At 46.3% G+C, this 27,217-nt stretch overlaps 1 protein-coding gene across 9 annotated transcripts in view; it reads left to right on the top strand.

Moving 5' to 3' along the window:
* SFXN3 (sideroflexin 3) overlaps nt 1–27,217 on the top strand; it is a 105,719-nt gene that overhangs the window by 37,695 nt on the left and 40,807 nt on the right. For all 9 annotated transcript variants that reach the window (XR_003857909.1, XM_029610242.1, XM_029610247.1 and 6 more), the window contains exons 7-8: nt 7,016–7,101; nt 13,875–14,002. Coding sequence is in view for 8 of the 9 variants with exons in the window: in XM_029610242.1 (XP_029466102.1) it covers nt 7,016–7,101; nt 13,875–14,002 (214 nt within the window). In the remaining variant the exon portion in view is untranslated. The remainder of the gene's footprint in view (nt 1–7,015; nt 7,102–13,874; nt 14,003–27,217) is intronic.

Below are 27,217 nucleotides of genomic sequence, written 5' to 3'. Positions count from 1 at the left end.
CAAGTTCACGCCTTCTTTTTCATTCAATTTCATTTAGGGGTTGTGCCATGGACATGACCTTGAGTGTCACGTTTTGGTCCCATGTGCCATAGTTTAATCAACACTGTCTTGAATTGATCATTATGGAAAATTTTTTTAAAAGGTATTTCGCAAGAAGAAATAACATGTATGTGCATAGGTAGCATGTACTCGTGGAAAGCTTATTTTCCATTCCTGAACATACCCAGATCAGTCCAGACAAGGGTGTTTTGCATCTCTACCAGCAGATGGAGGCAGAGAACAAAAACTTTGAGGCACTGCTACATATCTGAGAGAGCCACCTGCAGTCCCTCAGTATTTCTCTGTCTTCAGCAGATGGTAGAGGTACAAACCAGCAGTTCTGACTAAAAGTTGGCATTTGGAGACAAGACATTGCATCAGCTCCCCAAGGTGTTTTTTGTGGGCCATCCCTTGGGTGGAGCCAGGCGAACGATGTTTGGATATCACTGATGGTAGTATCTTAGTGCTGGAGACCTTGATAGTCGGGGGGACTGGCTGCTTCTTGGTCTCCGTAGTCCCCTCCTGTCAGCCGCTGCCTCGGTAAAGGGAAGTACCTTTTTGTTTCTGCTCTTTTAAGTTTGTTAAAAAAAAAAAAAAAAGAACAGACAGTGCAGGCAGTGGTCGTGAGCCAGGAGATTTGGTCGATGACTCAGTGTCCAGAGCGGTTGGTCAGTGGGAGCTGTCGAGGGCCGCAGGAGTGTGGAAGTGCTGCGGGTTGTTTTTTCCCAGCGGGGAAACTTGTGCTGTGCGGCTAAATTTTTTTCTTTGGCGCGTGTCGCTTGGCTTGCCATGCGCCACTGGCGATTGCGTGGTGCAGAAGGGCTTCCCTTGTGGTGTGGGCTGCTTGCAGCGGTGCGTTCCGGCCGTGTGGAGTTGCGACTGCATGGCACCATGGTGGCGTGCAGGGCCTGCGGGCTCTGGTCGGCCCAACTCCATTCCTGTTCACAGGCTGTGCTTTGGGAGCAGAGGGATCCTCCTTAGGGGATGCAAAGGCCAGGAAGGCCTCCTGTGGCTTGGGAGCTGCACTGGTAGTACGGGGGGGACCTCCCTTTCCAGAGCCTGCAGAGGATCGTGGCTAGGGGATTGCTCCTGGCCGGGATTCCAGTGATTCCCTGCCTCCTCCTCTCTCCTGTGGGGCAGGAGTTTTCCCCAGAATTTGTCCTTCTGCTTTGCAGAGCCTTCCTGGCTAGGAAAGGTGTAGGAATAAAGAGATCCAAGGTGCATCGTCCAGTCTCGCCCAAAAGACCAAGGATGGCATCGACAGGCGGTTCTGGGGTTGTGCCCTACCGATGCGGATGGAGACCCCAGGGACCTGGATGACTCGGACGAGATGCCAGATCCTGTATCACCACAGGTGATGGACCCGGATGGGGAGCCAGATGGAGGTCAGATTCCTGATTCTAATTTAAGTAAGGATGATCCGGATCTCGATGAGGGTTCCGTAGCTGAGGGGAATGACCTTCAGGTGGTCCGGCTGTTTAAGAAAGAGAAGCTGCGGCCTCTCATTCCTCAGGTGTTGGAGGAATTGGGGGTTAAGCGGACTCAGGAGGAGTCGGATAATGAAGGTGTGAATCCGATCCTGGATTGACTGCAGGGCCCTCCTACGGCCTTTCGATTGCTTAAGAAGATTCAGAAGCTGATCAACTGGGAGTGGGATTTCCTGGAAGCAGGCTTGAAGGTTGGTAAGGCTATGGCAAAGCTTTATCCTTGGATGGAGGAGCATTTGGATCTCCTAAAGGCAGCTAAGGTGGATGCGGCAGTCTCAGCAGTAACGAAAAAGACCAAGATCCTGGTAGCGGGTTCGGCTGTGCTTAAGGTTGTTCCGGACCGCAAGCTGGAGATTCAGCTGACGCGCATGTTTGAGGTGTCGGCTTTAAGTCTTTGAGCCGCAGTGTGTGCGAGCATGATGCAGCAGGCCTGCTTGTACTGGATTCAGAAGGCTCAACAGCAAGCGTCTCTTGGGATGATCAGTCCCATCCAGTCAGCTCGGCTGGAGGCTGGTGTGGCCTATGTGGCTGATGCACTGTATGGTTTGGTGCATACGAACACCAGGAGTGTGGTCTCGCTGGTGGCAGTACGCTGGCTTCTGAGGTTATGCAATTGGTTGGCGGATATGTGGTTCAAGGCCCAGCTGTGCAATCTCCCTTTGAAGGGGAAACTGCTATTTGAGGAGGAGCTGGATCAGCTGATGAAGTCCCTAGGGGAATCCAAAGGGAACAGACTAGCAGAGGATAAAAAGAGCACTAAGGTCTTTCCACCCCAGTCCTAGTTTCTGGATTCAAGGAGATTTTGTCCCAGAAGAGGGGCCACAATCTCAGGGTTGAAGCAGTCGTCAGGACTTCAGCAGCCCTTTCGGGGTACCGGCAGAACCTCCAGAGGCAAATCTGGTCAGGCCCGTCCACTCCTTGTTGGAAGCGGTAGGGGGTAGGTTGTCCTGTTTTTACGAGGAGTGGACCAAGATCACCTCAGACCGGTGGGTTCTGGAGGTCGTAAGAAATGGCTATGCCTTAGAATTTTCATGCCCAGTCAGGGAAGCCTTTGTGGAGTCCCACTGCTTGTCTCGAAGCAAGCTTTGCGGGTGCCGGATGGAGACACTGCGTACTGTGATAGGAGAGTTCCTAGCGTCCTTTGATCTGACTGAAGCCTACCTCCGTATTCCAATTCACAAGTTCCATAAGAGGTTTCTCCAATTCATGGTGCTGGGATGGCACTTCCAGTTTCGGCCTCTTCCCTTTGGGTTGGCTCAAGTGCCCCAAACCCTCACAAAGGTGATGGTGATAGTGGCAGCAGCCTTACGATGGGAAGGGATCCTGATACATCCATATCTGGATGATTGGCTTTTTCGGGTGAAGAGGGAGGAGGACTGCGGTTGGTCTGTGCAATGAGTGATGAACACCCTTGGTTGTCTGGGTTGGGTGATCAATGTGGCGAAGAGTCACTTGGTCCCGTTTCAGTCACTGGAGTATTTGGGCACCCATTTTGATACCCAGAAGGGCAGAGTGTTTCTGGCTGCGGACAGATCGACAAAGTTGCAAGAGCAGGTGATGCATCTATTGTATTTCTCAGTGCCCAGACTACTTACAGGTACTGGGCTCCATGGCCTTGACGCTGGATTTGGTTCCATGAACTTTTGCCCACATGCATCCATTGCAAAGGACATTTTTGTCCAGGTGGAATCCATTGTCTGAGGAGTATCATCTGTCGTTGACTCTTCTAGGAGAATCCAAGTCCAGTCTTTTGTGGTGGCTATCGAGGAGCAACCTGGAAAAGGGAGTGCTGGACTGAGTGGTGGTTATGACCACAGATGCCAGCCTCGAGGGCTGGGGGGCGGTGTGCCTGGGTCGGTCTGCTCAGGGTCTTTGGTCAGCGGCAGAGGCCCTGCGCCTCTCCAGGCGATCAATCGCCTGGAGAGGCGCAGGGTCCTGGAGGTGTTCCTGCCTTTGGTCCAGGGACAGATGGTTCGAGTGTTTTTGGACAATGCGACAACAGTGGCATTCATCAACCATCAAGGAGGGACAAAGAGTCCCGCTGTGGCTCGGGAGACTCTGCTATTGTTTATGAGGGCAGAGCATCATCTTGAGGGGATTGCGGCCTCTCATGTTGCAGGAGTGGACAAGGTGCAGGTGGATTTCCTCAGCAGGCAACAGCTAGATCCCAGGGAGTGGGAACTGTCCCTGGAAGCCTGGAATCACATTTGTGCCAGGTGGGGTCTTCCTCAGATGGACCTCTTGGCGACGTGGGCCAAAGCAAAGACAGCAAGATTCTTCAGTCGCAGAAGGGAGTCTGGGTCAGTAGGACTAGATGCTTTCGTGTGCCTGTGTATGTGTTTCCTCCATGGCCACAGTCAAGTGTTGCGGTGCATAGAATTGCACCCAGGGAAGATGGTGCTAATGGCGCTGGAGTGACTTCAATGTCCATGGTTTGCATATCTGGTGCTCCATGGGCCTTTTCGGTTGGCTCACCTGCCAGGTCTGCTGTGGCAAGGACCCATATTTTCAGCTGGGATCGCTTTTGTCTCGAAGCTTGGCTTTTAAAAGGTGGTGTTTGCGCCTGAAGGGATATTCTGAATCAGTAATCTCCACTATGCTGCAGGCTAGGAGGCCTTCTATGTCTATTGCATATGGTAGGGTTTGGAAAATGTTTGAATCCTGGTGTCTGTAACATAGTCTGGAAACATTGTCGGGGGGAGTCTCTCACATTTTGTCCTTTCTGCAACAGGGCTTGTCCAAGGGCCTAGCCTATAGTTCACTTTGTGTTCAGGTTTCGGCCTTGGGTTGTCTTTGGGGCAAAATCCGAGGAAGGTCTTTGGCCTCTCATCACAATGTCAGGCGTTTCCTGAAGGGGGTTAAGCATTTGCGACCTCCGGTTCTGAAGGTGTGTCCAGATTGGAACCTCAACTTAGTTTTGTGGGTTCTCGGTGGCGCGCCTTTTGAGCCTTTAAGACCAGCCTCCTTGTGGCTATATGTTCAGGCGGATTTCAGAGCTTCAGGTGCTTTCTTGTAGGGATCCATTTTTGTATATTGTGGATGATAGGGTGATGTTATGCATGGTTCCCTCCTTATTGCCGAAAGTGGTGTCTTCCTTTCATGTGACTCAGACAGTTGAGCTTCCGGCCTTTCCCGAATGGTCTCACGAGTCTCCAGAGGATAGGAATCCGCATTTCCTGGATGTGCGTTCCACACTGTTGCGTTATTTGAAAGTCATAATAGTTTTTGGAGGTCTGATCATCTATTTGTGGTGTTCAGTGGAGCAAAGAAAGGAGAGAATGCCTCTAAGGCTATGATTTCTAGATGGCTGAAGAAGACCATTTGTTCGGCCTATATTTGTAAGGGTCAAGAAATCCTGACGGGCCTCAAGGCACATTTGACTAGGGCTCAGCAGCGTCTTGGGTGGAGTGTCAGTAGGTGTCCCCCCAGGAGATATGTAGGGCCTTGGTGTGGTCTTCGTTACATACTTTCACCAAACATTACCGTTTGAATGTTCAAGTACAGGAGGATGCGACTTTTGGTGAGAGTGTGTTAAGAGCTGGTCTTTTGGGTGCCCGCCCGGTTTAGGGGTGCTTGGGTACATCCCACTTGTCTGGACTGTTAGGAAAGGAAAATTGGTTGTTACCTGCTAATTTTCGTTCCTGTAATACCACAGATCAGTTCAGAGTCCCGCCCCATTATTGCTCCTGAAAGACTGAATTTCCTGGTGAATGTAGACACTGTGGATCAGGTAATTTTTTCACACTGTTCAAAAGTTGTATTTCTTTTTCTGAGTTAAGCGGTTAGCAGGCGTTTTGCCTGGCAGTATTTTGCTTTCTAGTTCAGGGGGATCCAACCCTGTGTTTTTCCTGTTCTCCCTGAAAGGGGGGAATGAGGTCAATACTGAGGGACTGCAGGTGGCACTCTTGTTTATGTAGCAGTGCCTCAAAGTTTTGGTTCTCTGACTCCATCTGCTGGTAGGGATGCAAAAGTCACTTGTCTGATCTGGGGTATTACAGGAATGAAAATTAGCAGGTAAGAACCAATTTTCCTTTTTGCGTGTACGAAGGTTTGCCGAAGGGGGGAAAAAGGAGTGGCTAGGGGCATCTTAGGGCAAGATTCAGAAGTGCACTCTGTTGTCACTGTTTTGTAAAGAGAGAGATGTATATTTATTTATTTATTTATTTATTTATTTATAGGTTTTTTTATATACCGATAGCCGTTTGCACATCGTATCGGTTTACAGATAACTAAAACCTTTTGACAGTGTCATTATACAGAACTTTTGGCACTGCCATTACATAGAACAGTAAACTTTGCATACAAGAGATAAACATCAACAAACAGTAACTGGGTAACTATCTACAGGGAACGACGGTTCTTCAATTGGGAGCAAATGAGGGAAAATTAACAAGAGCACATAGTGACGGAAGTACATGGAAAGCATTGTGATCAATGGCAGAGGTCTTATCCAACTCATTCATGCACTTTTACACCTGCTCATTGACCGGCGCATGTGCAATTTTTGAGTGGGAACACCAGATGAACTGATGGGGGAGGGAGTGTTTCAGGATGAAGTGCTAGAGCAGGGGTAGACAGCTCGCAGCTCCGGTCCTGGAGTGCCACAAACAGGTCTGGTTTTCAGGATATCCACAATGAATGTGTCTGAGAGAGAGTTGCATATGGTGGAGGCAGTGCATGTAAATCTGTCTCATGCATATTCATTGTGGATATCCGGAAAACCAGGACCTGGTTGTAGCACTCCAGGACCGACGTGGCCTACCCCTGTGCTATAGGGTCTGGGTGAATAGCAGATGGACTGATTGAACTGGCAGAGGTCTCGGTGAACTGGATATGCGCATACTTTTATAAAATACCTGCCTCCACATATAAATCGGGGTTATTACGCTTACATGTTATATTTTTTTACACACCTAGAATATGCATGCATATGTTTATAAAATAGGTAGAGAAAGTATGCTTTTTCTTGCATGTTCACTTGTGCGTGTAAATACTGTACTGCGGAGAGATTTAAAAATCAGGCATTAAGCTTGTACCTGTGGCAATGGAGAGGGAAGTGACTTTCTCAAGGTCACAAGGCAGGATTTGAACCCTGGCCTCCTTGGTTTGTAGTCCCCTGCTCTGACCACTAGGCTACTCCTCACTGTTGATGAGAGGAACATTTGTACAGAAGAAAATGCATCCTACGGACCTTATAATCCCAGTCAGGTAGTGCCTAATATGATAATAGTACAATCTTAACCTGAATTCTAGGGTTGCATTTGAGAAGTCAGTAGACCTGGGTTGGACAAAACGTGAATGCTAGTGGAGAAGTTTTGAAAGTTAGGCTTCCTAACATGCTTGGACCGTGGATGGCTTTAAGGAAGAAAGCATAAATCAGAGTAGGAGGAATGGGGGGAAACTGTGAGAAGCAAACCGGGGATGGGCATTTCATTTCCTGCGCTGTGTTTTCTCTCCTGATCTGTGATTCTGTTTTTTTGTCTTTGTAGCATTTGCCCTCTGTCGTTGGTCGCTTTGTGCCCTTCGCTGCAGTAGCAGCTGCTAACTGCATCAACATCCCTTTAATGAGACAGAGGTGAGGGTCCGCTCATATCTACGTAACGCTGATTCTGTCTTAGCAATAAATGGAGGGCCCTTGATAGGCCTTCTCATGCAAAACGGATAACTTTATTAAACAACTGTCCTGTCACATTAGTCTGTATTTGATGAGTGGGGATCAACAGGTAGCTGTTGCTCCAGCAGTGAATACCTAGAGGGCTGTGGGATTCTTTAAATGTCAGGCCAGCCAGGTATTGTCGTGGGCCTCGGATGGTTATTCCCTCTTTAAGGTGCACTTCTCTTTGTGGGTAAAGGGAGCCTGAAATTATTCTGTGCTCTCAAGAAATGAAGACTTACTTGGTATGAGCAGGTCCAACTGGTCTGACTTTATTTTCACAAGTTTTTAAAACTCGGGATGCACTCCACAGGAGCAATGGGTTTTACAGTTCCCAATTCCTGGGTAGCAATCAAACCATGGTACGCAGCTGGACGATGGACACTATTCTGGGTTCTCTTCCTCCTCCTTTCCCAGAACACTTGGAATAAGTCCGTTCGGCTTTAGGGAACCTCCGGAGCCAAGCTGGCCCTGCTCAGGCCTGGATTTGGCAGTAGGCCTCACTAGGCCTGCGCCTAGGGCGGCAAAAAATCTGGCTGGAGATTTACTGCCTGATAGCTGTGCTGAAGCTCACTGGGCACAGAATAGCTCACCGCTTCCTGATTTCAGCCCCTCCCAGGCAACTTGCAGGGAACAGGAGAGGAGGGGAGAGCCTGGAGGAGACAGAGCAATGGAGGTTAGGAGGGGGGGGGGGGGGGCGGGGTGACAGGGGATCAGCTGGAGGGCGTGTGTCTGTGTGTGAAAGAGAGGGGAGAGAGACAGTGATTTTGTGTATGAGAGAGAAGAAATGGTGGGTGTGTAAGTGTCTCTGCCAGACTGGGTGAGAAGTTAGGGGATGCAAGGAAGAGCAGGACCAGAGCACAGTGATGACATCTGTTTGCTCATCACTCCCTCCCCTGCCCCCCCCCCCCCAGTAATTCACATCCTCTCTCTTTTGCTCCTGGATCCTGTCTCCCAGATCCAGCAACCTCTTCCCATCCTTCCTACCTCTCCCTTCTCTTCAGGTCCTGGAACTTACCCCTTGACGACACCTGCTCCATCTTACCCTTCTTCAGTCCCAAAACATCTCTCGCTCTCCTGCCTCTTCCCCCTTCACAGACTCCCGATTCCATCCTCTCTCCTCCTTCCCCCCATTCCCGGTCCTCCTCCCTTCCTCTCTCCATCCTTGGCCCTCTCACCCTCCTCCTCTCCATCCCTGAGATCTTCTCCCTGTGCTGTTAGTTGAGATCCCTTTTCCTCACGCAATAAAAGAAAAACAAACCATACAGACACAAGCAGGGTTTATAATGTAAGATACAAAATGGAAATATTTGTCAGTCCACTGACAAATCTACCCCTGAGCTGCAGCAGTAAATTCTGGGGCTGCGCATTAGACCTGCTCCCTGTTGTCCTTACTGAGGCATGGGAGGGTGGAACACAACAGCACCATCAGTGCCTAGGGGGCGACAAAATCCTAAATCTGTCACTGACCCTGCTTGATCCCTCTCTGCACGTGCTCCAGAGGAGAAAGGCTTAGGGCAACTGCAGCAGTTGACTGCTCTCTGTTGACTTTTTTGAGCAATTCCCTTTGATCCTAACTGGTTCTCCATTTGCACCCAAATCACTGGACCTTGGTGAATTACCACTCCAGTTTCAACACGGGTGGGAGGATTCCTGTTTTACTGGTTCTCCCGGCCGTAGACTTGGTGTTGTCTTCCAGGTCAGAGAGTTACCCTTAGTCGGGTCTCATGAACCTCCCCAGGAGTCCACTGCAGATTGCCAGTGACTTACTTACCTGGTCCATGTTGACTCCTCAGCATCTCCTTTCCAACAGATTCCTCTTACTACTTCTTCCCTCAACTTTTCCTCCTTTTCTGATGAGAGACAGAGGCACACTCAGACTGCTCACTGCCCAGATGAAAACCTGTACTCGTCCACAAGGAGCCCTTTCACAGGGTCTACTGCATCAAATTATGCTAACTAGGGGTTACAAATACAACTATCTTAACATATGTTGGGAATGTTTAGGATCATATTTTATGGAAATGAAAAACAATTGGCAAAGGGAGAAACTTTTTTTTTTGAAAATTATTTATCAGCCTGGAAGCTTCCTCTTCCTCCTCTTTAGGTTTCCAGCTTAACCAGAACCTGCTTCTACCGGGGCTACGGCACCAGAACTTTCATTTGCAGCTATCTGTGATTTCCCTTCTCATTTTTAACTCCTTTCCATCCAAGCCAGTCGTCACAGTGACCGACATCTAGCTGCCATTCCCCCCACACCCTTCACAGAGGTCCAGAATCATAGCTGGCTGTTCCCCCATGGCCGCACACATCACTGTCAACGAGCCATTGAGCTGGCCTCTTCCCCGTTTCCTATTAGGAAGAGTGCCACATGAGAAACTGCAAGCAGTGGGCACAGGATACTATAGCCAGCAGGGCAAACCTCCCACCCTCCTCCACCCCAACAAAAACAAAATTAGGAAACGTTAATCTGTCTTCTCATAGGTTTCTGTCATGGCACCAGCTACAATTCACTTCCAGTTTAGAACAATGCACGCCCAGCCATTCTAGAAATTCCTTGTCCTGTGGTAGAGCTAAAGGTGCAGAGGAAGCACCATCTTGAAATTTCTCTATGCCTTATAAATTAAATATTAGAAATAGCAAATGGTAACATTGAAAAGTTCAGGAAGGCCTAACATAAGGTAAATTGAAGGATTTCAAGAAGGAGATAAAAGCTTGTTTCTCCATAAAAGCCCACGATGCCTCTTGGATTTGTATTTGCTGAGCAGAACATTAGAACGTAAGAATCTAAGATGCTGGGTCCATCGCCCTGATAGTGGCCAATCCAGCAAATCCCAAAGAGTAAATCCATTCCTTCCTGCAGGGCCTGTGGTAGCCTGGCTCTGCCTGCTAGATCTATTGGCAAACTTCAATTAATCCTTAACACTGCTGCTAGAATTAGTTCCGGAACAGGTCATTCTGTCTGAATGACCTCCTCTGCACAGAGTGTGCTGGAGGGGGGGGGGGGGGGGTGTCTGAAAGGCAAGCAAAGCCGCGGAGGCATTCGCGGACCGAGGCGGTGACACTGGGATCACAGGAGAGAGTGGCTATGGCCGCAGAAACGGAGCTGGATAGGGGGGTCCGGGGGGGTCCCCGCCGCTCCTGTCTCCCATGGTTCGACCTGGGGAAAAAGGTCCGGATGTCTCAGGCCCTAGCAGCCCCAAGCGCCCTTCGGGGGGCCTGGGAGGGTTTTTGCCCGAATTCGTACTTTTACTGTACGAGGCCTTCCTGGCTAGGCAGGCAAGTAAGTGCGGTGTCACAGAAGGCCCGACGGGTTCGACAAAGCGGGGCAAGGTCCCCCCTAAAGGTTCCACGGGCCCGTGAACTCTGCCTCCCGAGGGACGGCTAGCGCTATTGGAATCGGACTCTGAGGATTTGGATGAGTCTAAGCAGGAGGATGAGGTCTCCTCGGAGGCCTATCAGGATGGGGACCCGATTGGGGGTCCCCCTCTGGACCCCAGGGGATTCTAAAACTGAAGGCGATGATCCATTGGTGATCCGGCTTTTCAAGAGAGGAGCTTTGCTCGCTTATACCTCAGGTGTTGGAGGAGCTGGGGATTAAGCTAATCCTGGAGGATTCAGATGCTGAAGGGGTTAATCCGGTACTGGATGGCCTACGGAGACCCCCAGCGCTTTCCCAATTCCGAGAAAATCCAGAAATTGATCAACCGATAGTGGGTTCCCCCCGACTCGGGTCTGCGAGTTGGCAGAGCGATGTCCAAGCTTTATCCGCTTCTGCGGCACCATCTGGATGTTCTCAAGGTCCCGAAGGTAGATGCGGCAGTTTCGGCAGTCACCAAAAAGACACTATTCCGGTGTCTGGAGCTTCCGCTCTGAAGGATGTTCCGCTCTGAAGGAAGTTGGAAGTGCATCTCAAGCGAGCTTTTGAGGTCCTGGGGCTCGGCCTGCGGGCGGCGGGATGTGCAAGTCTGATGCAGCGGGCCTGTTTGTGTTGGATCCAGAAGCCGCAGGACCAGTCGGCCTCCGGGACTCTTTCCCCAGTCCAGGCGGCCCGCCTGGAGGCAGGGGTTGCCTATGGCACGGAAGCCTTGTATGACCTGGTGAGAACCACGGCCCGCACTATGGTGTCGGTGGTGGCATCCAGACGACATTTGTAGCCATGCAACTGGTCAGTGGATCGGTCATCAAAATCGCAGCTCTTTAATCTGCCCTTTCAGGGGAAACTGCTGTTTGGTGAGGACCTTGATCGTCTGATGAAGTCGCTGGGAGAGACATAGGGCAGTAGGCTGCCAGAGGATCGAAAGTCTGGCCGGAAACCTTTCTCTTCTCGGCCTCGCTTTCGGGAGTCCAGACATTTTTGTCAGACGAGGCCCTCGGGGGGCCTCGGCCCCAAGACAGTCCTCGCATAGGCAACACGGCTAAGCGGTGGCTGCTGATCATAGGCACATATTCAGCGGCCACTACTTAGCTGCTTAAGTCCTGCTTATCCGGCTAAATAGCTCTGAACACGCTTTGAAAGTGTTTTGCAGGAATATAAGCTAAGTTGCTGGAGACATAATGGCCCATTCATGCAAACAGCCTTAAAAACTAAAACAAGGAGGCCAGTATTCAGATGCTTATCCAGCTGAACAAGTTAAGCCAGATAAACTTTTATCTGGTTAACTTGGCTGAGGTATTCAGCGGTGCGGCTGCACAGCCAAATTTACTCTGCCGTCTTTTATAGATAGCCGGATAAGTTTTATCTGGCTAACTGTAGGACTACAGCTGTCCTAAACTTATCCAGCTAATTAAAACAGATGAGGCTGAATATCTACACTTTCCGTCTGAGTTAGCTGCCTGAATAGCTCCATCCTGCAACGGCCCCCATTCCGCCTCTCACTTATTCAGCTAACTCTTTACTCAGACAAGTGGTGGCTGCTGAGCGCAGCCGAATATTCGGACAGCACTGCTTAGCCGGCTCTCTGAACTTAACTGGCTTCAGTGACGCTGAATATCCACCTTAAGGTTTTTATATTGGATTGACTATTTATTTAGATTTATATTCCACTTTTTTTGGCATTTTTTTTTTTTAGTGCTTCAAAGTGGATTACATTCAGGTACTGTAGGTATTTCCCTATCCCCAGAGGGCTTACAATCTAACAGGCCGATACAGTACAGTACGCTCCGACGGAGCGCACTGTTAGCCTGCTATTGGACGCGCGTTTTCCCTTACCCCTTATTCAGTAAGGGACGGAAAACGCGCGTCCAACCCGCAGCACCTAATAGGGCCCTCAACATGCAAATGCATGTTGATGGCCCTATTAGGTATTCCCCGCAATACAGAAAGTAAAATGTGCAGCCAAGCCGCACATTTTACTTTCAGAAATTAGCGCCTTCCCAAAGGTCGGCGCTAATTTCTTCCAGCACCGGGAAAGTGCACAGAAAAGCAGTAAAAACTGCTTTTCTGTGCACCCTCCGACTTAATATCATGGCGATATTTAGTCAGAGGTCCCGAAGAGTAAAAAAAGTTTAAAAAAAAAAAAAAATTTAAGTCGGCCGGCGGCTGTCGGGCCGAAAACCGGATGCTCAATTTGCCGGCGTCGGTTTCCGAGCCTGTGGCTGTCAGCGGGCTCGAGAACCGCCGGCAAAATTGAGCGTTGGCTGTCAAACCCGCTGACAGCCGCCGCTCCGGGCTAAAAGGAGACGCTAGGGACACACTAGTGTCCCTAGCGCCTCTTTTTGCCTATTTCTACCACACCACCTCATTTGCATACTGTATCGTGCGCACCGGCGAGTGGGCATTCGTCCGCTCTCCTGCGTTTTTACTGAATCAGCTTGTAAGTTTGTACCTGAGGCAATGGAGGGTAAAGTGACTAAAAAATAGGCAGCCAGTGGAGACTGAAGAAAATGAGTACTATCTTCTCTAATTCCTGCTCCGGAAATAACTCTAGCAGCAGTGTTAAGGATGAATTGAAGTTTGCCAATAGATCTAGCAGGCAGAGCCATCAGCAAACTAATGCAACAATCCAGGGCCAAAATAAAGATCGCCTGACGTGCGGAGGCCCGATCAGACCACGACCAGGTTCGGATGAAAGGACTCCTTGAAACACTGGAGATGCATCTGTCTGGTTTTTAGTGCTGAATCGAGTGTAATCCCCAAGGCTGCATACACATTCACTGGGTGGTAAATCTACCCCTCCTAAAACAACCCCCCCCTCCCAAATATATTGGCTCTGTCTTATTTGGGTTTAAAAGGCAGTTTGATTATTGTTCGCCCACAGAATGACTAAGAGTACAGCATGCTGGGCCTAATAAGCATTGGACTGAAGCAGCAGGACGTTTCTTCTTTTCTGAGGATGGGCTGATTTGGGTTTTTAAAAGGTGCTCTTCTCTTTCTACAAAGGCATCGCTTTACTCCTGTAGGTTCAAAAATGGGTTAACCCGCATGTTGTCTTTGCTGGAGAATTTGGGCTGGACCTGTTACGTTGGGATTGGAACTGGCTAGGCCAGATGCCCCAGAAACCCTCCTTGTAAATCTGACATTAAGGGCTGGGATACTTTGGATTATTTAAGGAAAAAGATGGATGTTGGTTTCACCCCAGATACATTAATGGTTTGTTAATTATTTTTATATAGTAATATCTCTGAATATCATTTTCTTCCGTTTCCAAACGATCGTGTGATTGAGCATTCATAAGGTTTGTTTCCGTTTTTAGGGAGCTGAAGTTTGGCATTCCCATTACCGACGAGAAAGGGACGAGGCTGGCAGAGTCCACCAAGGCAGCCCAGCAGGCCATCACCCAGGTGGTGGTCTCTCGAATTGGGATGGCTGTTCCCGCGATGGGTAAGTTCCTCAGACGTGCACCACGCCCCCCCCCCCCCCCCCCGTATCTGCCACGACTTCCTTCAAACCACGTCATTTTTCAACAGCAGCTTCTTCCGTGTTCGCCCATCTCTCCAGCCTGTGACTGATAGGGCATCAGCGTCTCCCGCGAGAGGTCACGAAGAACGCTGAAGCTCTGAGAAATGAGTTCTTTTTCTCTCCGTTTCAGCTTCGTTCTCAATGTCATTGTCTCGTTCCAGCTTGTGTGGGTTAAACTGAGTGAGGTCCCTGTACATTTTATATTTCAGGCTGCAGGCTTCCTGCAGGCAGTTGGCCGGGTATCTGTGTACATCGCAAAACCCAATTTCTCAGGCCATATTATATCATGCAGTGCCACAAAACAAGATAAACAGCCAACCAGCACGAACGGATTTAAAACGTCAGGGAAAAAAAAAAATAATTCCCAGTATCTGTAAAGACAGATTTTACATGTGGTAGCACTGCAGCTGCTGATCAAACGCACCTCGCTGTTACTGGGGAGCTGGTAGTGACGCTGCTCTTACTTTGGTTCTGTGCATCCTTCCACGATATCCCGGTTCCATGACTAACACAAGATCAAGCCATGCTCTCTCCTAACAGGAATGAGAAAGACATGCCTTCTGGCACAGGGTAAAAGATGAGGTTCAGAGGATCTGAAGGCGTTAATGCGGCAGCCTTTCGTCAGCAGAGACCTGGATTTGCGGTTGGTTGAAGGTCACAGGAAGGGAATATGTTTGGTAATTTCAGCCTATTTGGTGTATTCGTGTTACAGAATCGGCACACAGTTTAGCCCTCTTCGTTTTCTGTATGTTGGAGGTGTCCAGTATTTGGAACTGCAGAGTGCAGCAAGTCAGGTTTGTGATACATATCAGAGCTTAACCTTTCGACTCTAGCTATTGCTTTTCTCTGTCTAGCTACAACCCCAGGCAAGGTCTGGTGTCTACTCTCTTAAAACAAGTTGCCAGCAGATCACTTCCCCCCCCCCACCCCCCCCATAATGTGTACACACACACACTCACACACTGCACAGGTGTGCATTCCTACTCCAGTACCACTTGTTCCTACACAGGAGCAGCACCTGTGACTAGCATCACCTCTGTCTAGCATGCATCCTATCACTAAGAAATCATAGGACATGCTTATGATTGATAATTTATGTGGTACATGAACACCGTTTGAGAGGGGGGAAATGCAGAGAATGATACTAATAACAATAATAACTTTATTCTTATACCATGCCTAACCACAGAACTGTTCAGGGTGTGGAACAAAGGATAAATCAATAATGGTTTAGTATTAATCATTTTTTTAAATTTTTTTTTCAACAAAACAAGAGAACATTACTGTTCTGCTCACCAATTCACCATTCCATATACATCGTCATATTGATTGAATAATTTTATTTCCAAATTTCTACATTTACAATATTCTCACATTTAAATACACCAATCACACCTCATTCACACAAACACATCCCACTAAAAATATATACTAGTATTTATTATATAAATTAAAACACCACTCTTATTTCATACCCACAAATGTGCAAAAATCACCTCACCATTTCAAAATCCCTTTTTATAAATGAATGCAGTGATTCAAGATTCAGTTCCTAATGATGGCTCAATGCATAAAAGTTATTGTTTCAACAGTCCTTATTTCACAAGGCACAATTCTTGCTTTGTGAAGAATTGTGCCTTGTGAAATAAGGACTCTGCCTTGTGAAATAAGGACTGTTGAAACAATAACTTTTATGCATTGAGCCATCATTAGGAACTGAATCTTGAATCACTGCATTCATTTATAAAAAGGGATTTTGAAATGCTGAGGTGATTTTTGCACATTTGTGGGTATGAAATAAGAGTGGTGTTTTAATTTATATAATAAATACTAGTATATATTTTTAGTGGGATGTGTTTGTGTGAATGAGGTGTGATTGGTGTATTTAAATGTGAGAATATTGTAAATGTAGAAATTTGGAAATAAAATTATTCAATCAATATGACGATGTATATGGAATGGTGAATTGGTGAGCAGAACAGTAATGTTCTCTTGTTTTGTTGAAAAATAATTTATTATTGGACAAGGGATTGTCGGTATTGATATTGTTAGTATTAATCATGCCAAACAAATAAAGATATAAACAACAACCATAATACAACAATCATAATGGAAGATGGAGTATACATTTAAAAAGGGAGATTGGACAAAGGGTTTTTAAGGCAGCCAGGAGCAGCAATAGACCATTTTAGTGAAGGGGAGCAGATCGAGGCTGTGAGGATTTTCCCATGCAAGATGCCTGCTTCAAAACCAGTATAGCTGGAGGTAGTGAAATTGGGTAGAGGTGGCCATCTTCAAAGAGCACACCTTGAAGCTGGCTCATCAGGCCAGGTAGAGGAGCACAGGAAGAAGGAAGCTGAAGCTTCAGTGACTGGCAATCTTCAATGAGGGACCATATCAACCATCTCGCCGAGGAGGGACAATCTAGCAGCCATGAGCCTCAGAAGTTAGACCACTGCAGGAGAAGTAGAGATGGCAGGCTACCTGAGGGTGAACAGTTCGATGTGGCTTTTCATGGAGGAGCAGCCCTCAAGAAGAACAGTGTACAGAAAGCCAGATAAGCCACAGTGGCAGTGAGGAAGTGGCACAGCTGGATAAAAGTGGCAGTGGTGAGTGCCAAGTGAACCTGTGGGGGAAAGAAGAAGGGCACTACCAAAGCAACTGCAGTACCAGGGAGTTCAGAGCCAGCATCATCCAGATGCCGGAAGGCAGGATGCTGGCAACAGAGAGGGGGGCACAATTCATGGGTTCAGGATCAGTAGAGGGCATCTACACCTAGAATGATATACATGGTACAGGGATTGGGGCGCTCACATAGGTTCATGATCCTATAGCTTGCAAAAATAGCTACATCGAGAGTGTAGTTGGTGGAGCCATGGTGCCAAGACTTGCAGTCATGAGCATGGTCACAGGTGCTGCTACTGCATAGAAACAAGTAGTACTGGAGAGGGAACGCACACCTGTGCGGTGTATGAGAGCACATTGGGAGGTAGAGGGGAAGAGTCATCTGCTGGCAGCTTGTTTTAAGTCTCCTGTATCCCATGGACCAATCAGGTTTGTAGCATCTGCATTTATTTATTTTATTTATTTTTATTTAACTTTTTTATATACCAACATTCAAGACGGTGGTCCCATCATGCTGGTTCACAAGAAACAGGGGTGTAATTATAATAAACTTTACCATTTAAACATTTAAACAATTACCATTTAAACAATAGTGCAGAAAAGCAGTTACATATAACAAGGAAAACAATAACTTGGAATGAGAAGGGAAATGAAGATCAGAAAGTTATATATAAGTATAAATAACATTGTAAGAGGTGGCTATTAACGCTAATGCTAGCGGAGCGTGTTGAAAGAAGGAAGTTAGATTGAATTGGAGTTAGGAAAGGCCTGCGTGAACAGCCACGTCTTGAGTCTTTTCTTGAATGTTGAGATGTTGGGTTCCATTCTAAGATCCGGGGGAATGGAGTTCCATAATGTTGGACCGGCTGTGGAGAATGCCCGATCTCTGAGCGTGATGTGTCTGGTAGTCTTGGCTGGAGGTACTTGAAGTGATCCTTTGTAAGCATCTCTTTTCGGTCTTGTGGAATGGTGTAATTGGAGGGGGATATGTAGATCGATTGGGGCTAATTGATGGATGTTTTTGAAAATGGTGAGAATGGCCTTGTAGATTATTCTGAAGTGGATGGGCAGCCAATGGAGGTCCATCAAGATAGGTGTTATGTGTTCTCTTCTCCTGGTGTTGGTGAGTATACGGGCGGAGGCGTTTTGGACCATTTGTAATGGTTTGGTGTGTGATGAAGGGAGACCAAGCATGATGGTGTTACAATAGTCCAGCTTTGCGAAAATGATTGATTGTAGGATTGTTCTGAAGTCATGTGTGTGGAAGAGGGGTCGTATTCTTTTCAGCACTTGGAGCTTATAAAAGCAGTCTCTGGTGGTTTTGTTGATGTTAGCTTTCAGGTTTAGGTGATTGTCAATTTGAACTCCTAGATCTCTCACTTGTGTGGTGTTTGGTACGGTGGGATGGGTGTATGAGATGGAGCTGTTTTCTGGTGTGATGAGTAGAAGATCTGTTTTTGATGAATTTAGTATCAGGTTGAGACTTGTAAGAAGTTGTTTGATATTTTGGAGGCAGGATTCCCAGTGCAACAGTGTTTTAGCGAGCGACTCTTCGATGGGGATCAGGACCTGAATATCGTCAGCGTAGAGAAAATGTTTGAGATTGAGGTCAGTGAGAAGTTTACATAAGGGTAATAGATAAATGTTAAACAAGGTAGGAGACAGGGATGAGCCCTGAGGGACTCCTACTGATGCGGGGTGTATAGAGGATTCTTTATTATGAATCTTAACCTTATAACCTCTGTTGCTGAGGAAGGTTCTGAACCATGATAGGGCAGTGCCTGAGATACCTATGGCTGATAATTGGTTGACGAGAAGGGAGTGATTGACCGTGTCAAATGCAGACGATAGGTCGAGTAGTATCAGAAGGAAGGCTTGTCCTTTGTCTAATCCTAGGATGATGTGGTCAGTCATAGAGATGAGGAGGGCTTCCGTGCTTAAGGTTTTACGAAATCCGTATTGTGATGGAAATAGAAGGTTGTTGTCTTCAATGTGGTTTGAGAGTCGTGAGTTTACCAATTTTTCCATTATCTTGGCTATGAATGGGAGGTTAGCTATCGGTCTAAAATTATTAGGATCGTTTGGGTCGAGATTTGGTTTTTTGAGAAGGGGTTTGAGTGAGGCAAGTTTGAGGTTGTCCGGGTAGAATCCTTGTGTGAGGGAGCAATTTATGATGTCTGCCAGGGTTTTGGAGATGGATTCTGGAATTGCTAGTAGTAGTTTGGCTGGGATGTGATCCGAGGGATGAGAAGATGGTTTCATTTTCCTTAGAATTCCTTGGATCTCGGCGGATGAAGTTGTGTCAAGTTCTTCTAACCGAGTGTAGTTGATTGAAGGTTGAGGAGTGGTTAGTGGAACAGTGGGGTTCGTGGGGAGCTGCGATAGGAGAGTATTGATTTTGTTATTGAAGAATAGAGCTAATTCTTCTGCTTTTGATTGAGCTTGGTCATGTGTAATCTCTGGTTGGTTTACTTGTGTGAGGTTGGCTACATAGCTGAAGAGGGCTTTGGCATCGAAAACAAGGTCGTGTATCTTCGAGGCGTAGTAGTCCCTCTTGGATCTTAGGGTGCTTGATTTGTATTGATGCAGAGATGATTTGTAGATTGAAAGGGTGTTGGTTCCTGGGTTTTTGCGCCATTTAGCCTCATTTTGTCTTAGTTGGAGTTTGAGCTTTCTTAATTCTGCTGAGAACCATGGCTGTCTTTTGGAGGAATTCTGGTGTGGTTTTTTTGTGATAAGAGGGCATAGCTTGTTGGCTATAGTTTCGGTGATTGTGTTCCAAGATTGAAGTGCTGCGTTCGGATCCGTAAGGTCTAGTTGGTGGAGTAGTGGAGATAGGTGATTATTAAGGTCTTCTGGGGAGCAAGTTTTCCTATATTTGAAGGAGGGCAAAGGAATGCAAGCCGGGTTGGTATCTTTTATAGAGAATGAAGTAGTTATTAGGTAGTGATCTGACCACGGGACCTTTGTGCAATTAGGTATAGATATGGGCTTGATTGAAGTGTTAACGAAGATCAGGTCTAACGTGTGGCCGGCTTTGTGGGTAGGTTTATTAACTAATTGAGTGAAGCCTAGCGCTGTGAGAGCTGTGAGTAGAGTTTCACAGTTGGGTGAAGGGGTAGGGTTATCAACGTGCATGTTGAAATCCCCTAGAATGATGGCTGGCGAGTCAAAGTTGATGAGGGCAGAGGTTAATTCAACCAGTGGTGAGGCATCTGATTCCAAGAGTCCTGGGGGGGCATATACGAGAAGGATTTGTAGCTTGTCTGAGGTGAAGAAGCCGAATTCAAGTTTTGAGTTGGAATTGGATTGCTGTAGCAAGAATCTGAGGTCCTTTTTAGTTGCTAAGAGAATGCCTCCTCCCTTTTTTTTATGACGAGGTAGCGAGAAGAAGTCGTACACCTCTGTAGGTAGTTGATTAATTATTGCTGTGTCTGATGGTTTTAACCATGTTTCGGTAATTGCACATATCTCCGGTTTCACATTGATGAGGTAGTCATTCAATATTACAGACTTTTTCGTGAGGGATTGAGCATTGAAGAGGCTTAAAGAGAAAAGGGTGAGGCCTAGAAGTTGTGTGGAAGGAGTGATTAAAATTGAAGAGAGGGATTTAAGGTTGTGTTGTTGGGCATGTCGGAAAGAAATTCTTTTAGGTGGAGTATTATGTTGGAGAATTGGAATTGTGAAAAATGGGGCCATTTGTGGGGTCTACGTTGTATGAATGTTTGTGGCTTGTTGGAGAGGCTGGATGAATGCTGGACGCTTGCTGGAGAGGCTGGGTGAGTGCTGGACGCTTGTTGGAGAGGCTGGATGAATGCTGGACGCTTGTTGGAGAGGCTGGGTGAGTGCTGGATGCTTGTTGGAGAGGCTGGATGAATGCTGGACGCTTGCTGGAGAGGCTGGGTGAGTGCTGGACGCTTGTTGGAGAGGCTGGATGAGTGCTGGACGCTTGTTGGAGAGGCTGGGTGAGTGCTGGATGCTTGTTGGAGAGGCTGGATGAATGCTGGACGCTTGCTGGAGAGGCTGGGTGAGTGCTGGACGCTTGTTGGAGAGGCTGGATGAGTGCTGGACGCTTGTTGAAGAGGCTGGATGAATGCTGGACGCTTGTTGAAGAGGCTGGATGAATGCTGGACGCTTGTTGGAGAGGCTGGATGAGTGCTGGACGCTTGTTGAAGAGGCTGGATGAATGCTGGACGCTTGTTGGAGAGGCTGGGTGAGTGCTGGACGCTTGTTGGAGAGGCTGGGTGAGTGCTGGACGCTTGTTGGAGAGGCTGGATGAGTGCTGGACGCTTGTTGAAGAGGCTGGATGAATGCTGGACGCTTGTTGGAGAGGCTGGATGAATGCTGGACGCTTGCTGGAGAGGCTGGGTGAGTGCTGGACGCTTGTTGGAGAGGCTGGATGAGTGCTGGACGCTTGTTGAAGAGGCTGGATGAATGCTGGACGCTTGTTGAAGAGGCTGGATGAGTGCTGGACGCTTGTTGGGGAGCTTGCTGGGGAGGCTGACTTTTATTCCATAAGGCTGAAACGGTTAAATCTGTATCTTTGCTGGCTGTTGCCTTTGTTGAAGAATTCGGTTATTCCGCGGGTATGGCTCGGGGCCTCCTAGGGGCTCTACGAAGGGGCGAGACAAAGGGGCAGGCCCTTTTGTCGCGCTCCTTCGGCGCGCGGCGCCTAGCAGGGTAAGATTTAAAGCCCTGCCGGGCTCTCTCTGATTGGCTGCCTTCTGATTCAGGGCGGGCCTAGGTGCGTTTTTTGTTTTTTTTTCCGCTTTTCCTTCGTCGGAAACGGCCTCGGCGATCGCGGCTGGCGTCGGGGTCCCCCGGGTGGGGAGGCCGAACACTGACCTGACCTTCCCCCGGTGGGGCTCCGGCGCCGGTCGCGCAGGTCTTCGGTCGCCGCGTGGAGGAGAGAGAAGAGAGAGAAGGTGCCTAGCAGGGTAAGATTTAAAGCCCTGCCGGGCTCTCTCTGATTGGCTGCCTTCTGATTCAGGGCGGGCCTAGGCGCGTTTTTTGTTTTTTTTTTCCCGCTTTTCCTTCGTCGGAAACGGCCTCGGCGATCGCGGCTGGCGTCGGGGTCCCCCGGGTGGGGAGGCCGAACACTGACCTGACCTTCCCCCGGTGGGGCTCTGGCGCCGGTCGCGCAGGTCTTCGGTCGCCGCGTGGAGGAGAGAGAAGAGAGAGAAGGTGCCTAGCAGGGTAAGATTTAAAGCCCTGCCGGGCTCTCTCTGATTGGCTACCTTCTGATTCAGGGCGGGCCTAGGCGCGTTTTTTTGTTTTTTTTTTTGCATTGAAAACTTTTATTTGCATTGAAAACTTGCATGAAGTGTTTAACTATGCAAATAATAAAAAGCGCTCAGTGGTTACTGAAAGGTCTTAGTGAAAGTTTTATGGCCTTGGGGGTGCACCGGAGTTACTATGGTGAAAACTGTGAAATCCAGAAAGGATAGAGAGGCCATGATTATTAAAAAGTTATAAAAAGAGACCACAAATAGACTTTGAAGATATCATTGGGAGTCATCCCCCCCAAAAAAGGAACCAGGAGAATTTAGATTAATACATCATCTTTTGTACTCAGAAAGACTATTGTCAGTGCACCCAGGCAGTTTTCACCCATTCACCTCTTAGGTTTTCTGTTCTAAGGGAAAGTGCTGGTCGATGGGTTGCTTGGTTTTGTATGCATACTCTGAGAAATGAAGCAGGTTTTCAAAGTTTTTGCACTATACAGTTGAGCAGGAGATAGGATGGGTGGCAGATTAAGAGGCTGAATGACCTTCAAAAACAGAATTGATTTCAATGTTCAGAAATGTAATGAAGAAAATTGAAATGAAGCTACCGACCACTTAAGCTAGAGGTACCAGGAAGTCGATATGTAAAGGGTTTGTCTGGGTAATCTTTTGAGTTTTCTGGACAAAATCTGAGATTTTAAAATTTCCTCCCCTGCTGCCCGGCTAAATTTTGTGTGAGTAACTCATTACTCACACAAAATTTACCCAGATGAAAAGAGGAGGTGATGGAGGTAGTATAGGGTCATGGTTACATTTTAGCCAGTGAGTGCTGATATTCATTGCTGTCTTGACTACAGTTAGCTGGCTGAGTGTGATTGGAAAAACACCTGTCCTACATTTACCCAGATAACTGTGTCCAGATAACACTATCTGATTATATTTACCTGGATAATTCAGAGTCCTTTTCTCTGGTTAAAGCCTCATTGCATATTTAATTCCATAGAATCCAACGTTGATAAGAACAAAAGAAATTGCCATGCTGGGTCAGACCAAGGGTCCATTAAACCCAGCATCCTGTTTCCAACAGTTGCCAATCCAGGTTACAAATACCTGGCAAGTACACAAACATACCATCGAATATGCAGTTATAGTTATCTGGTGACTTTCCTGCTTGCCAACCTACTGAAACCTTTTAAGGCCCTTGCTGAATCATCAATGGAGCCAAGAAAATTACATTGAAACAGCTGTAATCTCTGGTTTGGCATTTGAATGTTGCTTGTAAAATAGTGCCAGTAGGCATGATGGGGGCCCATAATGCACATAGCCGGAAAAGCCTTGGGATTTGAAAAGCCTGCTGGTTTGACTGCCCCTGATTTAGCTAGGTTTAGCAGGCTGAAAACTTATCCAGTTAAGTTAGGGCATTCCAGGGCAGAGAGGAGTTATCCAGTTAACGATATTCAGTGTTATCCGACTCTAGGACTGTCTTGGATTATCGGAGTATCTGGTATTGTTCCTGTTTCTACCCAGATCAATCCAGACCAGTGAGTTTTGCATCCCTACCAGCAGATAGAACAAGAGAACAAAAGCTTTTCTGAAACTGCTACATAAGCTAGAGTGCCACCTGCAGTGTGTCAGTATTTCTCTGACTCCAGCACATGATTGAGGTGAAAATCGTGCAGGCTGGAGAAGTAAATAAAAAAAAAAAAAAAGAAAGATTTAAACCAATAACCTTATGATACAAATTCATTAGTTTTAGGGAGCAGATATATTGTGAGGTAGTAAGTTAATTTATTATGGCATCATAAGGTAAACAAGGTTTAATATGGTACAATTATTTCTTTTCTTTGTTCTCTTTTGTTTGTTTTAGTTTGTTATAGCTTATAGCACAAACCACTGAGTAAAAGATAAACAGAACTTATAAATGTTATCTCTAAACTCAACTTTGCACTTGGGAATTACACAATGCCAAACTAAATAACCCAGCTGAAAGGTAATTAAGCCAGTGTTCTCACCCTTATTTGTCCAGCACAATGATCACGTTTGTCTCAACACACTACTGGGAAATCCAGCAAACGGCTGAAGGGGGATATGATAGAGGTCTTTAAGATCATGAGAGGTCTTGAACGAGTAGATGTGAATCGGTTATTTACACTTTCGAATAATAGAAGGACTAGTGGGCACTCCATGAAGTTAGCAAGTAGCACATTTAAGACTTATCAGAGAAAATTCTTTTTCACTCAACGCACAATAAAGCTCTGGAATTTGTTGCCAGAGGATGTGGTTAGTGCAGTTAGTGTAGCTGGGTTCAAAAAAGGTTTGGATAAGTTCTTGAAGGAGAAGTCCATTACCTGCTATTAATTAAGTTGACTTAGAAAATAGCCACTGCTATTACTTGCAACGGTAACATGGAATAGACTTAGTTTTTGGGTACTTGCCAGGTTCTTATGGCCTGGATTGGCCACTGTTGGAAACAGGATGCTGGGCTTGATGGACCCTTGGTCTGACCCAGCATGGCAATTTCTTATGTTTCTTAAACCCTGTATAGCAGATGACTGATAAAACCCAAAGGTTTCACAGACATCTCCGTGAGATTTATCAGTAGGAACAGGGTAAAGATTTATTAGCTTATTAAAGTCTTTCAAAGGATAGTTGGCAAGATTTTTGCTACTCGGAGCAGATATCAAGTATGAAACTCAGTCAGTTCTGTCAGCAAAGCTCTGGGGAATTCGTGAGGAAAGCCTTAGGATAATTTCCACAGGAAAAGTCACTGTGTGGATAATTCAGAGTCCTTTTCTCTGGTTAAAGCCTCATTGCATATTTAATTCCATAGAATCCAACGTTGATAAGAACAAAAGAAATTGCCATGCTGGGTCAGACCAAGGGTCCATTAAACCCAGCATCCTGTTTCCAACAGTGGCCAATCCAGGTTACAAATACCTGGCAAGTACACAAACATTAAATACATCCCATGTTACCGTTGCTAGTAATAGCAGTGGCTCTTCCCTAAGTCAGTTTGATTAATAGCAGTTTATGGACTTCTCCTCCAGGAACTTATCCAAACTTATCCTAACCTTCTACAGACACAGGATTGGTGGGATGCAAATGATGTATGAATCCTGATGCATGTGAATATTCCTCTTTTGGGTTAATAGAGTTCAGAGTCCTTCAGCAGAACAGGTGCTGGAACAGTACCCATTTCATAGCTGATCTCATGCCTGGATACAATGTTTTAACCAAGCACATGTTTCACAGTTCTCTCAGTGACAGGGGCAGACAAATATCTTTGTTGAAAGAATCATAGTCTCTTTTTTGTATAAATATCAGTCAAATATGAAGTTGCCAAAATCATCACAAGGCCAAAGGCTTCATGATTTGTATTGCTTTAGACCTGCACGTTTGGTTCAGTCTATATGCGCAGTAGTAGCATGCACATCCTTGTTTAGGGCCACTGGTTTTTCCGAGAGGATACATATACCCGGATAATTTTACCTTAACCAGCTAAATTAAAAAAAACAGCTGCTTAAGTGGTTGAAAAAGAAATAAAGAAAATATCCTAGCGGGTCTCCTGGCCTGATTCCACATCCCTACCCTGCTGAGTCCTTAAAAGTGACGACGGGCATTATGCCCGATTTCCTCCAAGTCCCACCCCAAAAAATAGAGAAAAGGTTGTGGGCTTATCGGCCCAAGGAGCTGCCTCTATCCTCCCTTCCTACAATTTCTCCATAATTATCCGGCCTTTCAGCCCTTTTCTACCCCACTCGATGGCCACTAAGATCCTGATACAGTCATGTCAAAGGAATGCTAGAAGCCACTGGGAGTTGTACAAATATACCACAATCCTGGTGGTCCCAAGGCGGCGGTAAGATTCGGGTTGGGATTGGAGGGGATGGTTGAGGTTGCGGGCTGGGCCCAGAGGCACATATATTTTGTGATACTATGGAGGGGGGGTTGGCTCTTGGACTGCAACTTCATCAGTTTCTTTTTAGGGGAGAGGAGATTGGGCACAATGCCCTGATATAACTTTTTTTTTTTTTTTTTTTTTATTCAACTTTACAAATTATTTAAAGATACACCCAGTCAATATGCATTAACAGTATGAACTCATATAGAACAAAAGAAAAACAAACAATCTATATTTCTGCATATTCTTTTGTGTTACTCTAATTCAAAATTAGCAGAAATTACAGACCTAATTGTTAAGAAACTAAAGGGAGCAAAAATATTTAAAGTCTAAAGAAACCCTTAAGATTTGTGTCTAATCCGTTTCTACACTTTTATTCTCCCAAGAGATAGATATCAAGATTCAAGGTATGAACGCAATTGCTCTGGGTAATTAAACAAATATTTTGTATCTTGGTTTATAATAACGCATTTACATGGAAAACGCAACAGAAATTTACCACCTCTTTGAATGACTCTATCCTTCATGGCTAAAAATTCTTTCCTACGTATTTGAGTATCTAAACAAACATCCGGGAAAATCCTTAACGGAAAACCGTGAAATTTGGAATTCTGATTTTTAAAATACAATTTAAGGATATTATCTCTCTGAGAGATATCTCCAAATTGTATTACCAAAGTTGCACGCTGTCTAATTTCCATGTCAGATGATTTTTCAATAAGTTCAGACAGGTCTGTATCCTCTCTTTGCTCCTCTAAACCTAGTACTAATGGATTATTACTTGGAACTTTCTGAGATAAGTAATACATCCTAGTTATTGTTGGTAAAGTACTTTCTGAGAATTTTAACACTCTCAGAAGGTAGCTCTTAAAGAGCTCTCTAGGTGAGAGCAAATGTGTCCTAGGAAAATTTAAAATTCGTAAATTGGACCTTCTAATTTGATTTTCCAATTGTTCAATTTTACTTGATTGTATCCTTTCAGATTTAATCAGGTTCACTTGAACTTTCTCAGTTTCTTCAACTCTCTGTTTCATGTTAACTACTACCTCTTCCAATTTCTCAGTCCGAGATTGTAATATTTTACCATTATTCAGACTTTCCTGAACCAAAGTTGACAAGTCATTTATAGATTTTTGCATTATATAAACCATTTTACCTATCCCTTCCAAAGTAAAATTGGAGGGGATTGTGATAGATATCCCAGACAATGCTTCCCCTTGAGCTCCTTCCATCTCTTTTCCTTTAAGGACAGATTTAAGACTAATATCAAGTATATTAGTGTCAGTAAATAGAAAATGATCTCCTTCTTTCCCCGTTGGTGGATCTGGGGTTAAGGGAGCACCAGGGCTCAACGATGTTTCATAAGTCAGGGAATTAAAGCCCTGC

This window comes from Rhinatrema bivittatum, chromosome 7 (assembly GCF_901001135.1).
Source record: "Rhinatrema bivittatum chromosome 7, aRhiBiv1.1, whole genome shotgun sequence".
NCBI lineage: Eukaryota > Metazoa > Chordata > Amphibia > Gymnophiona > Rhinatrematidae > Rhinatrema > Rhinatrema bivittatum.
Note: the sequence above shows the minus strand (reverse complement) of the source record. Positions and strands in the feature narration are given on the sequence as shown.